The following is a 13,825-nucleotide window of genomic DNA, read 5'->3' on the forward strand; positions in this document are numbered from 1 at the left end:
CAGCTCTGACGCCGCCCCCCCGCCCAGCGTGCCCTGGCCCCGCCTCCCACGTTGCGTGGGAGGCAGGGCCAAGGCACGCTGGGCGGGGGGGGGGGAGCGGCGTCAGAGCTGGCCCCGCCTCCCACGTTACCCCCGCTCGCCCGTCTGGCCTTTTGTAGCAGGCCAGACTCAGCGGAGGTTCCTCCAGGCCGCAATCGCGGCCTGGAGAAACCTCCGCTGAGTCTGGCCTGCTACACAAGGCCAGACGGGCGAGCGGGGGTAACGTGGGAGGCGGGGCCAGCTCTGACGTCGCCCCCCCGCCCAGCGTGCCCTGGCCCCGCCTCCCACGCAGCGTGGGAGGCAGGGCCAAGGCACGCTGGGCGGGGGGGGAGCGGCGTCAGAGCTGGCCCCGCCTCCCACGTTACCCCCGCTCGCCCGTCTGGCCTTTTGTAGCAGGCCAGACTCAGCGGAGGTTCCTCCAGGCCGCAATCGCGGCCTGGAGAAACCTCCGCTGAGTCTGGCCTGCTACAAAAGGCCAGACGGGCGAGCGGGGGTAGCGTGGGAGGCGGGGCCAACTCTGGCCCCGCCCCCCCGCCCAGCGTGCCCTGGCCCCGCCTCCCACGCTGCGTGGGAGGCGGGGCCAGGGCACGGGGGGCGGGGCCAACTCTGGCCCCCGCCCCCTCACTATTCGCCCTGGCCCCGCCTCCCACGCTGCGTGGGAGGCGGGGCCAGGGCACGCTGGGCGGGGCCAGGGCGCCGGTGGCGGGGGCGCTTTTCAGCACCCCCGCTTTACATCAAAAAATATCTCCGGCCGGCCCTGTTTATCATTACTGCTACAGAAAACACCACATGAAGGATTTTTAAGAATTAGCAGGGAGTATTTCTATTTTGTAAAATCCACACTGAGACATGGAGCCAAAACATTCCTATTATGCAAGATGACAACAGTGTGAATCCTAATTAAATGTCAAGTGACTATAGTTATAAAGCAAATAACTAACTCTAAATTATGAATAATTTAATCATCTATATAACTTAAAGTATGTATCAGGATATTTTCAATAAAAGCATAAATGCTGCAAGCTCTGATCCTCTAAGAATGTATAGTAATAAAGCATACTAAGTATAAGAATTGGGGTGGGCACAAAGATATTTGGCGATAACAGTGTGCTCTGTCATGAATAGGAATCAGTTATCATGCATGTACATTCAATACTCAATCTCTCATATATACACACATCATTTCCATCATCACCATTAACACAGACCAGTGGCTTTGGTGAACTTGAGTGAGTTCCAGCTCAGAGATGTGTCCTGAGGCTGTAAATCCATTGCAAAGACCTAGTTTTCTCCAGTTACATTGGTGTACTGAAATCCAAACATGCCAACAAGTTACACATCCTTCTCAGTATTGATGCCAGAACTATGATTGAAAAATAGCTCAAAGGGCTAAAATGTGTGTGTGTTTTTCTAAAAAAATAAACATATCTATTTCCACAAATAAAGCCCCTTACCAGCAATCTATCTTTTCTTACCTCATAGGACCACACACACTGAGTTCCACCAAACCGCCGAACACATCGGCCCACTTCTACATCCTCATGCGTTGTGTACATTTCTCGAAGGCATTCACCTATGTGTGGCACCATTCTCCTAAGAACTTCACGACTGAAGATCATCCCAGGACCGCCCATGCAGAAGTTTTCTCCAGGCTCAAGACCGAGTTTTCCAAGTTCTTCAGTATTTCCCAGTCCTGTTTGCCCCAAATAGAGAGGTTTACTGCTGTTCAATGACCGAAGGAACTCCTCCAATTTTTCTCCTATGGAAAAAGATAGAGAGACAGAGAGGCAATATATATATATATATCTCAAATCATTAGTTAATTTCTCTTCAAAACTGTTGTTATTGTTGTGTGCCTTCAAGTCACTTTTGACTAATGGTGACCCAAAGGTGAAACTATCATGGAATTTTCTTAGAATTTTTTCGGAGTGGGATTGCCCTTGCCTTTGCATTCATCTGAGAGAGTGTGATTTGCCCAACAGTCATACAGTGAGTTTCAAAGGTCATGTGGAGTCACTGTCCTAGTCCGAACACTTAAAGCAACACAACATTCTGGATTCCCTTTACAACTAAAGTTAAAGCTATGATCTTAATTTTGCTCTATCAAATGTTATAGAAGTGGATAAAAGCCAAAGAGAAGAGTCTAGATTCAGTTTTTGAAACACTTCCGGACTGAACTACTACTGAGGACAATGTTCCCTGAATAAAGTATTTATTTTATGTGCTATCTTTCTTCCAGAAAGCAACCCAACAATAAACATTTTTAAAAACGATGTGAAAATCTAATTTAAATCTGTATACAAGCATTTTAAAAGTATAAAAAAGTGGAAAGAATAAACAAAAAACATATCCTAGTATAAAACCTCCCCGTGAGTGATTACCAGGTTTTAAAAAAACCTGGTTAACTCATGAGTTTTAACTGGTTAACTACATCCCCGTGAGTGTCCACTGAAGTTTATCTGTCTTGGGTGTCCACTGAAGTTTATCGATGGAGCTTGATTTCTAAATTATTTTGTGTTATGGAACTACTCTTCATGATTCACTAAAAAAAAAGTTTCGCCCCCCCCCCCCCCAATTCTTTTTCTGGCTACAGCCCTGGTGAATACATATTAAAAACCTGCTTGAACAAATAAAAACCTTTCCCTGTCAATGAAAAGAAAGGAGTATGGTGAACAGTCTTGTCTTTCATTCCACAGGGTGGAAGTAGCTAGAGAGACTTTCTCTTGTGTCTTCAACAAGCAAGTTTGCAGTGATAGCAGGACTAAAGTTCTGACAGGTTCACACTGGGTGATTTGGTCTTTCCCCATGTTGTATAGGGCTCTACAGGTCACAACTACCACTTTGAATTGTGCCCAGAAACAAACCAATAGCCAGTGAAACTGTTTTAACAAGTCATTCAATTTTAGAAGACAAATTGTGTTTGTTTAAAACAAAGGTTTTGCTCAACAATCAACAGAGCCAGCAGAGCATTTCCATTTTCCATCAGATTTCCAACGATTCTCATATCCATCTCTAGTTTCAATCTACTACTCTGCACAAAATTCTGGTAGAAATGAAAACTTCAGGGGAAGATTTTCAGCAAGTGCAGATATACTGTGGGAAGCATAGGTGGGGAATGTCCCATCATGCAAGCGTAACTTCACTCAGTGTTCTATGAATACCAGCCAGTACTCTGTAACATTTTGCCATTGCACAAACATGATCCATGTTATCGAGAAGGAATTTGCCGTTTTCCTGCCATAAATGAATACAATTCCTAGTTCCTAGAGTAGAAGCCAATCTGCATCATCATCAATTCACTAACATAGCATGCTGTATTGGTGCTGTTATCTTTATGCATTTTCTGACTCTTCAGGTTTATACGACAGGAATATTAGACAATCTCAGCACATTTATTGCTTCTGAGAGCAATAAAGGTATGCAGTGAACCACCGAAGTACCAGTCAGAGAGAAGGGGAAAGTATAAGAGCCATCCAGTTAAAGCCATTCCTCTTTCAAGGGCAGTGTCCAATATCTAACTGTTACTCCTTACTGATGTAGATCCACAGAATTAACTGGATGTGCTTGCATGGTGAGCCATCATTCAACAGTTGATTCAACAGATCCACTCCATCTGGAACTAACCAACAGAATAACAATACATTGTGTTGTCGAAGGCTTTCATGGCCAGGATCACAGGGTTGTTGTATGTTTTCCGGGCTGTATGGCCATGTTCCAGAAGTATTCTCTCCTGATGTTTCGCCCACATCTATGGCAGGCATCCTCAGAGGTTGTGACGTAACAATACATTATTCCACATTTTCCCAAAGAAAGCACCACACTGAAATCAATAGAATGTATCTTAAAAAGAATCTATTTAAAGAAGTAGTTAAAGGTTATTTAAAATTAAGATTGAATTAATTTTACAGAACCCTCTTTCATCTTCCTGAATACTGCTGCAACTTCAAAGTTATAGCATAAAACATTTAGCATCAAATCCACTGTTTTTAAGGTTTGGAGAAGTTTTAATTGGTATATAAAAATCAAGCATCAGTTAAAGCCCTTGGTGAACACATTTTTATTCCTGCACTTGCATCATTAAATGTATTTATTGGAAGAATTGTGTTTTGTATAATGAAAGATATGAATAAGGCAATTTTATACAATGAATTAGAGTCAACTGACACATCCATCTCATCACATACAATTTCATATGCATTTATTCAGAAGCAAGTCACACTGAATTTCATGAGGCTTACTCTCAAATATGTGGATAAAACTGTAACCCAAAAATTACTTTTATCTTCAAATAACATTTTTGTCACGCAACTGAAACTGACCTGTACTGTATGCAATATTCAGTTTGATAGTGGTATACTGCTGATTACTTCGTATATAATAATAGTATTAAAAAACCAATGTACAAAATTTTCAAAGTAGTATCCTGAGCAATATTTTATATATATTTTTTATTTTTCACTAAAGCATACGGTCCCAGGAGAAACACAGAATCATACAATATGTAAAAAACATATAATACAAATAGCCACAATACCACAATAATCACAAGAAACACATAATATTTTGCAACAAAACAGACATCTAGCCACTTTTAGCTAGGCTCAGAAGAATATCATAACACAGACAGAGATGGCTCTTTGACAGCCATTTTCAATGATACCCTGTAAAGCTTACCAGTATGACAAGCAAGTATGTCATACCCAGTATGACAAGCAACTTTTTTTCTGTATTAAAAAAGGCTAGGGGAGAGAGAAACTGTTGTCATTAGCAACAACATGCACCAAATTAAGTTCTAAGATAGATAAAGTGAGAAATAATGTATTTAAAGTCACTCAAAATTTCACATTTCAGTTTCTAATACAATTCTATACTGGCTGAAATAAACACAAAAGACTACCTGTAGACATGCAAAGGGCAAGGCAAGGATGGACTGCCACCATTAGGTTGCAGAGTGGAATGATGTAATAAACCCATCTGTAGCATGCTCAAAAACACCTGAATTTCCACCAATCCCAAAATAACAACTTCATAGTGTTTACTTTAGAACATGTCAACTAGCAGAATAGACAGGGAGTCTATTTTTACAGGAGAGACTAAGAAGACAGCAATTCTGTCAAACAAAATCAGACAGCCTTCATATTGATTGCATATTTCTTACCACAGCCTCTGGCTCCTATTGGCTCCTCCCTGCCTTGTGCTCCTTCTATATCATTTAAACACAGTAATAATTCTGGTCTGCCAATAAATACCAGGTGCTCCAGGCTATATTTCAGAGGAATGAACCAGCAAAACTACTACACAGTATTCATTGCCTAAGAAAACACTATGAAATTTATGAGGTCACCATAAGTCGATAGGGAACTTGAAGGCACAAGCATACACACACACAATAACTATGCACTGGACTTGTATCCTAACATTTCATTTGCTTCAAGAGAGTGTGCACTCAGAGAACAAAAAAACAAACAAACCCTGAAATCATTGGATTATGCAAACAAGGTGATATCTGTATATACTGTCATCCCAGATACAGACACCTGAGAGAGGCAATGCACTTCTCAAGCAAGACCAAGGTAGAAGTGCAATTGGTGTTACACCAGATGGGTAGGTAAAGACTTCCAGCCATGCATAGATGTGCATAACATTGCACTGTTAGAAGGCAATCTCATATCTTGTGTTTTTAATATTGGTGCTATTCCTCAAAAGATCTCAGAATCAGCCGATTCCTTTTGCCCCTCAGTTGGAGGATCTTTCCAGATACTTACAGTGCTTATAACAACCCCAACAAAGAGAACATGTTACACTTTACATTTAGAAGATGGAGACACACTAGCAATTCCATTGACTTAAGAACATCTCCAATGCTAAAAGCAAAATCTAGAACTTTTTAAACACATCTAAGACTGAAGCAGTACGCTTATGACTCACTAATCCTACTATGAAGTAATATATCAATGTTCCCTGCTACTCAGAGAAGGAAAACATTGATTATGTTGATGAGTAAGTAACTCCTCAAGCTCATCCACTTTTCTGCAGTGGCCTCAGAGCTATTGGCATCAGGATTTCACTGATAAATCTGCTAACATGTCAGATAAACTTTGGAGGAAAGGATAATCCCAGTATTAGAGAACTAATTATATTAAAGCAATGCTTTATGTTTACTACACTTAAAAAACATTGATCTGCTTTATTTTACAGAAAATCCCATTTTTGAGTCTATTTTGAGTCTATCAGTTATGTAGTTGCCTTATATATTACATTAGTCAATGCATGTTAAGTTATGCAGTTAAGGAAACTGCATAACTCAACACCTGCACTTTCAATGACTTCTCACTCTGACTGACACAACATATGTATCCCACCATCTTCTTCATCCACTAAGCATTTCAGTTTATGAAGCTTTTCCTTACCAAAGCTCTTGAAACAAAGCTCTTCAACAGGCCACCAAATTGTGTTTTTTACTGTAATTATGTCAACAAGCATAGTACACAATTGTGTCCATCTGCTAAAAAATTCAATGAAATTTGAAGAACAAAAGGAATCCAGTTTATCCAGCATCCTACTGAAGTGGCCCCATAGTACAGTCCGTTATTCTTTTGCATGTGTGCGTGCCTTCAAGTTGCCTAGATTTCATAGGATTTCTTAGGCAAGGAATATTCAGGTGAGTTTAGGTAATTTCCTTCCTCAGAGAATGCCATCCAAGTACTAACCAGGGTGGACTCTGCCTGGTTTCCAATATCTGGGGGGATCGGGTGCATTTAGGATAGCCAAATAAATCCCTTATCAGGTTACAGTCTTCTGTGTCTACTTCTGAGACAGGCTTTCACATTTTTATCACTACTACAGAAAAGCTGACCTTGATGATTTGTCCTGAGCCCAAAGGAGATCTTGGAATAGGATGAAATGGTTAAAATTCAAAATAATAAAAATGAAGAATGGCTGACCTACATTATACATTTCTATGAAACAAGAAATGTCGGAGGGGGAGACTGGGTTGTTCAGGTCAAACAGTGAAGAATTTGTTACTGTTTCTCACAATGAGTAGAAGAAAAGGTACAAATTTAAGAAGGGAGGAAGAGTGGGCTACGCAGACACCGGAAACCCACCAGCTTTGCCCTTTCCTCACCCTTGAAGTAAGTAGACACAAAGTGATTTAGCTGACATAACTTTCCAAGAAACTTGCATCAGTGAGCAAGAATCGAAATGGACGAGATTCCGAGATATCTGACTGAAACTAACACAGCATGCTCACCTCTTTAAAACTCTAAATTAGGGTTTAGAGTGCCATGACCTCAAAATACAAACAAGGGGAGGTCAAGACACCCAATTTTACCTGAAAATCTTAAACTTGCTTGTTCATAGGTACTGAGTAACATATAGATGATGGCTTCTCAGCACTCACCCCAGTCCACCTGGAAGGAAAAATGTAAAAGCTGTGAAGGAGAGACTTTCTCAGCAGCGATGCCCACGTGCTTGGTTCCTTTGCCATCAGTACCAATCCCAAGAGTAAGAATTTGACCTCTTTTGCCTTTCACCCTCTTCTCTCATCATTTTTAAAGCATTTTTATTCAAAAGAAAAGATATCACAGATAATACAAAAATGATGGTAATGCAAAACCGTGAAATTTGTGTAATACTTAATGCCCCGGTGGCAAAGTGTGTTAAAGTGCTGAGCTGCTGAACTTGCAGACCGAAAGGTCCCAGGTTCAAACCCCGGGAGCGGCGTGAGTGGCTGCTGTTAGCTCCTGCTCCTGCCAACTTAGCAGTTCGAAAATATGCCAATGTGAGTAGATCAATAGGTACTGCTCTGGCGGGAAGGTAACGGCGCTCCATGCAGTCATGCCGGCCACATGACCTTGGACTTAACGTCAAGGGAAACCTTTACCTTTTTTAATGCTAAAAGGACAACTCACTTACAACAAACTACAAAACTACATCAAAGTACAAACACACAAACAAAACATACACCTACACAGACATACACACAAACTACCCTAACAGACAACCAAGGAAACTATTCTACAAACTTCACCCTCACTGTTCAAAGGTTTATATATCCCTTACTCAGTGATTCCCAGATTCTGGACCTCCAAGTCTTTTGAGACTTTAGCCAATGTCTGGCCATTGGCTAAAGTGCCTGACGCTTCTGTGAGTCAAAGTTCAAAATACCTGGAGGACAACTGTACTTGCTCTGAGCTATATTTCAAAGGAAGAAAACATACACTTTTCAGGGCCCATCTACACTGATCATAATTTTATGCAATTTCAAAACAGTATTGAAGACAGCAGTTTTGCTGTGCAGAAGCCCTGGAAACAGTTTGAGGCCTGGAAGCAGATTCCACAAACCACAGAGCACTGAGGTGCATTACGGACTTCTTTTTGTGTGCTTTTCCAGGAGTTTGTTGCCTGGACACCGCAGCATTTCAACTGCATTAAAAAGTCAGGATCAACAGGGCCCGAGTTTTTGGGAGTTCAGTTCCCAGAAGCTCTGATCATTGGCCAAAGCAGCCAAGGTTGAATCTACACTGCCAAACTGTCTGACACTACTCAAAGCACCATAGGTGAATGTGTTGGAATCTGGGCAGCTGTAGTTTGAGTAGAGAAAGCTTAGTATCAGAGAGCGGGAAGAGACCGGACGCGCCATCCAGTCCAACTTTCTGCCATGCATGAAAAGCACAATCCAAGTACCCCTGACAGATGGCCATCCTGCCTCTTCTTAAAAGCATCCAAAGAAGGAGCCTGCACTACACTCCAAAGCAGAGAGTTCCACTGGTGAACAGCTCTTATGGCCTGGATGTGCTTCCTAATTTTCAGGTAGAATCTCCTTGTCAAACTCCACAACTCCACGATTCCATTGCCTTGAACCACGGCAGTTAAAGTGGTGCCAAAGGGCATGAAGATGCACTCTTATTATTTCATGCAGCAGCGGTGCAACAGGAAATGGGGTTTCTCGCCTAACGTAACCAATGAAATCTGGCTACCAGTATTTAAAAACTCTAAAATTAGGACAGTAAATAAAGAACAACACTATGAAAACAGGGGAATTCCAGACATGAAATAATCAAGGCCAGCTAACACCTCCCAATGAAGGATTCCCCCAGGCAGTAATCAGCCAGGCCTTGAAACTGAAAGGCTTGTCAATCCTAATGAGGTGGTCAATTGCAACATTCATACCTGCCTCCAACAGGCAAGAGCTCTTTCTCCCACCCTGGACCTCATATATATAAACATCCCTGGCCGAGGTTGCTGTCAGTTTTCCGGGCTGTATGGCAATGTTCCAGGAGCATTCTCTCTTGATGTTTCACCTGCATCTATGGTAGGCATTCTCAGAGGTTGTGAAGTATGCTGGAAGCTATGCAATTGGGGTTTATATATCTGTGGAATGTTTAGACGGGAAGAAAGAACCCTTGTCTGTTTGAGGCAGGTGTGAATGTTGCAATTGGCCTTGATTAGCATTGAACAGTCATTCAGTTTCAAGGTTTGGTTGTTTCTTGCCTGGGGGAATCTTTTGAAAGTTGTTCTTTATTCACTGTCCTGATTTTAGAGTTTTATAACAGACAAGCATTCTTTCTCCCACTCTGAACACTCAACAGATATATAAACCCCACTTGATTGGTTAAAACATACCTCACAACCTCTGAGGATGTCTGCCATAGATGCAGGTGAAACGTCAGGAGAAAATACTTCTGGAACATCGCCATACAGGCCAGCAAACTCACAGCAACCAAATGATTCCAGCTATGAAAGCCTTGGATAACACTTCCTTGCCTAGTTTCCAATATATCTCACAACCTCTGAGGATGCCTGCCATAGATGGGGGCAAAACATCAGGAGAGAATGTTTCTGGAGCATGGCCATACATAGAATAATAGAATTGGAAGAGACTTCAAGGGCCATCCAGTCCAACCCCCTGCCAAGAAGCTGGAAAATTATATTCAAAGCACCCCCAACAGATGGCCATCCAGCCTCTGCTTAAAAGCCGGGAAAACTCACAGCAACCCAGTGATTCTGGCCATAAAAGCTTTGACAACACTCCTTTGCCTAGTTTCCAATATACCTCACAACCTCTGAGGACACCTGTCATAGATGGGGGTGAAGATCAGGAGAGAATGCTACTGGAACATAGCCATACAGCCCAGAAAACTCACTGTAACCCTGTGATTCTGGCCATGAAAGCCTTCAACAACACTCCTTTGCCTAGTTTCCAATATATCTTACAACTTCTGAAGATGCCTGCAATAGATGTGGGCGAAACATCAGGAGAGAATGCTTCTGGAGCATGGCCAGCCATACAGCCCAGCAAACTCACAGCAACCCAATGATTTGGGCCATGAAAGCCTTCGACAACACTCCCTTGCCTAGTATTCAATACTTTACAACCTCTGAGGATGCCTGCTATAGATGGAGGCGAAACGTCAGTAGAGAGTTCTTCTGGAGCATGGCCATACAGGCTGGCAAACTCACAGCAACCCAGTGATTCCGGACATGAAAACCTTCAACAACACTCCTTTGCCTAGTTTCCAATATCACCACTTCCGAAGATGCCTGCCATAGATGTGGGCAAAATGTCAGGAGAGAATGCTTCTGGATCATGGCCAGCCATACAGCCCAGCAAACTCACAGCAACCCAATGATTTGGGCCATGAAAGCCTTCGACAACACTCCCTTGCCTAGTATCTAATATACCTCACAACCTCTGAGGATACCTAGTTTCCAATACACCTCGCAACTTCTGAGGATGCCTGCTATAGATGGAGGCGAAACGTCAGGAAAGAGTGCTTCTGGAGCATGGCCATACAGGCTGGCAAACTCATAGCAACCCAATGATTTGGGCCATGAAAGCCTTCGACAACACTCCCTTACCTAGTATCCAATATATCTCTCTCAACTTCTGAGGATGCTTAGTTTCCAATACACCTTACAACCTCTGAGGATGCCTACTATAGATGGAGGCGAAACGTCAGGAGAGAATATTTCTGGAGCATGGCCAGCCATACAGCCCAGCAAACTCCCAGCAACCCAATGATTTGGGCCATGAAAGCCTTCAACAACACTCCCTTACCTAGTATCCAATATACCTCACAACCTCTGAGAATGCCTGCTACAGATGGAGGCAAAACGTCAGGAAAGAGTGCTTCTGGAGCATGGCCATACAGGCTGGCAAACTCACAGCAACCCAATGATTTGGGCCATGAAAGCCTTCGACAACACTCCCTTACCTAGTATCCAATATATACCTCTCAACTTCTGAGGATGCTTAGTTTCCAATACACCTTACAACCTCTGAGGATGCCTACTATAGATGGAGGCGAAACGTCAGGAGAGAGTGCTTCTGGAGCGTGGCCATACAGGCTGGCAAACTCACAGCAACCCCATGATTTGGGCCATGAAAGCCTTCGACAACACTCCCTTACCTAGTATCCAATATACCTCACAACCTCTGAGGATGCCTGCCATAGATGGGGGCGCAACGTCAGGAGAGAGTGCTTCTGGAGCATGGCCATACAGGCTGGCAAACTCACAGCAACCTAGTGAAGGGCCATGAAAGCCTTCAACAACCCGGTAACCAGTGAAGTTCTGCAGGGCGGGTGGAGTGACTGGGAAGTGTGCTCTACCTTTGATGTAGACGTCGTCGTCGGCGCGCATGAACCACTCGTAGGTGTCGAGGTAGCGGTCGTGCATGTACTTGAGCATCATGAAGGACTTCTTCTGGGGCGGGTAGGCGTCGTCCACGCCGGGCAGGGCCACCACGGGCAGGGGCGGCTCCCCGGGCGCGACGGGCGGCGGGGCCGAGCCCTGGCTGGAGAAGAACTCCACGCGGCCCGGGATGGAGCGCGCCCAGGTCCTCCGCGCCGCCAGCGCCCGCCCGGACAGGTACTTCTGGGCCGTCATGACCCCCACGTAGAGGAAGGGCCGGGGCGCCTCGGCGCAGCCGCCAGGAGGGGCCCCGAAGTCCCCGCTGCCGTTGTGGACGCTGCTGCTGCTGCTGCCCCCGCGACGCGCCTCCTCCTCCTCCTCGCGCCCTTCGCCGGGGCTGTCCTCGGCCAAAGGAGGCGGCGGAGGGGGAGGCTGCTGCTCCGGTTGCTGCTGCTGTTGCTGAGGGGGCTGCCTGTCTGTCTCCCACAACACGCTCCTCGTCCCCTCCACCGCGTCTTCCTCGGGCGGCAACAGCTGCCTGGGCTCTCCCGCCACGCGGGCATCAAACGCGCAGGGGCTGTGGCCGCCGTCGCTCCTTCTGCTGCTGCTGCTCAGCGCGCCCGGCGAAGCCCCCGCTCCGCCTCGCCGCTTCCTCTCGCTCAGCTCGGCCACTTTGGGGGCGATGAGCCAAGAGGCCACGGTGAAGCCCAGCACCAGCCCCAAGGCCACGCTCAGCCACGGGTGCCGGGACCGCGCCGCCATGGTGGGTGGGTGGGAGAATGGGTGGGCGAAACCCTCGCCCACCCTGCTGCCCGTCCCGCCGCCTCCTCCTCTTCTTCTTCTTTCTCCCTCTCTCCTTCTTCTCTTCCTCCGCCGCCTCCTCCTCCTCCTTTCCCTCGTCACGCTTCCAGACCCGAAGGAGAGAGAGGGAGAGATTGAGACCGCCTCTCCGACTCCGCGAGGCGTGGTCCGTGCGCGTTGCAGCAGAGCAGCAAAAATATTTAAGGCGGCTGGCGGAATGGAAGCGGGCTGTTACTCCGAGTCAAACTTCTCCCTCGCCCCCGGGAAAAGCACCCCGAAAGAGAGAGCCGAGGGCGACACCTCCAGCCGGCCTCGAGAAGTCCCTCCCCGCTCCTCCCACCGCTTCCGAGACGGAGGAGAAGGAGGAGGAGGCGGAGTAGAGGCAGGCGACGCGGCGAAGAAAGGCGGTCTCCCACTCGCCTCCTCGGAGGGGAAAGGCGGGCGCCCTCCACCAGCCCCGGCCTCCCCTTCACACCCAGGCGGGCGGCAGAGCGGGGCGCGCTCACGGGGGCGCTTCCGTGGGAGTTTCTTGCCTCGCCGCCGCAGTTGGGAGCTAACTTCGAACTGCATTCAATCAATCGGTCAGTGGAAATGAGGCCCCTGCGAGGGTGGCCGCAGCGCCCAAGGCTTGAGGGAGCTTCTCCCGAGAGAGGCCTCTCTCTCTCTCTCTCTCTCTCTCTCTCTCTCTCTCTCTCTCTTTCTCTCTCTCTCTGGAAGGAAGGAGGGAAACTCCCTCAGAGGCTGCGGCCATTGGCTCCCCGCTCCTTTTTCTCCCTCTCACTTTTCTTCAGTTTCCTCGCAAATCTCTCTTTTTGTGACCTTATCTCTCAAAGTCCTCTGCCACGTTTGGGTTTGTCTCCAAACGCCAAGTTTTCAGACTTGAGATAGTGACTTCTATCTCTTCTGTATAATATGGTAATCCTGTATTCCAGATCTTGTTTTCAGCCTTAGAATCATAGCGTTGGAAGAGACCTCTTGGGCCATCCAGTCCAACCCCCTGCCAAGATGCAGGAAAATCACATACAAAGCACCTCCCAGAGATGGCCATCCAGCCTCTGCTCAAAAGACTCCAAAGAAGGAGCCTCTACCGCAGTCCGGGGCAGAGAGTTCCACTGCTGAACAGCTCTCACAGTGGGGAAGGAGGGAGGCATCAGGTGCCCTCTCGAGGGGCCCTTCCAGACAGGCCCTATATCTCAGGATCTGATCCCAGGTTTCCTACTTTAAACTGGATTGTGTGAGTCCACACTGTCAGATAAACTGGGATAAACAGAAAACCTGGGATCAGATCCTGGAATATAGAATTATAGAGTTGGAAGAGACCTTGTGGGCAACCCAGTCCAACCCCATT

At 46.0% G+C, this 13,825-nt stretch overlaps 1 protein-coding gene across 3 annotated transcripts in view; it reads right to left on the reverse strand.

The window, feature by feature from the left end:
- chsy3 (chondroitin sulfate synthase 3) overlaps positions 1 to 13,091 on the reverse strand; it is a 173,144-nt gene extending 160,053 nt beyond the window's left edge. Inside the window, exons 1-2 of one of the 3 annotated variants that reach the window (XM_062972122.1) lie at positions 11,655 to 13,089; positions 1,515 to 1,798 (exon numbers count right to left, since the gene is read on the reverse strand). In XM_062972122.1, coding sequence (XP_062828192.1) covers positions 1,515 to 1,798; positions 11,655 to 12,438 — 1,068 coding nt within the window. In that variant the 5' untranslated portion in view covers positions 12,439 to 13,089. Of the gene's footprint in view, positions 1 to 1,514; positions 1,799 to 11,654 lie in introns of all 3 variants that reach the window. The other 2 variants (XM_003216425.4, XM_062972121.1) reach the window with 2 other exon arrangements.
- Positions 13,092 to 13,825: the final 734 nt, after the last annotated feature.

The sequence above is a fragment of the Anolis carolinensis genome, chromosome 2 (assembly GCF_035594765.1).
Source record: "Anolis carolinensis isolate JA03-04 chromosome 2, rAnoCar3.1.pri, whole genome shotgun sequence".
Classification (NCBI taxonomy): Eukaryota; Metazoa; Chordata; class Lepidosauria; order Squamata; family Dactyloidae; genus Anolis; species Anolis carolinensis.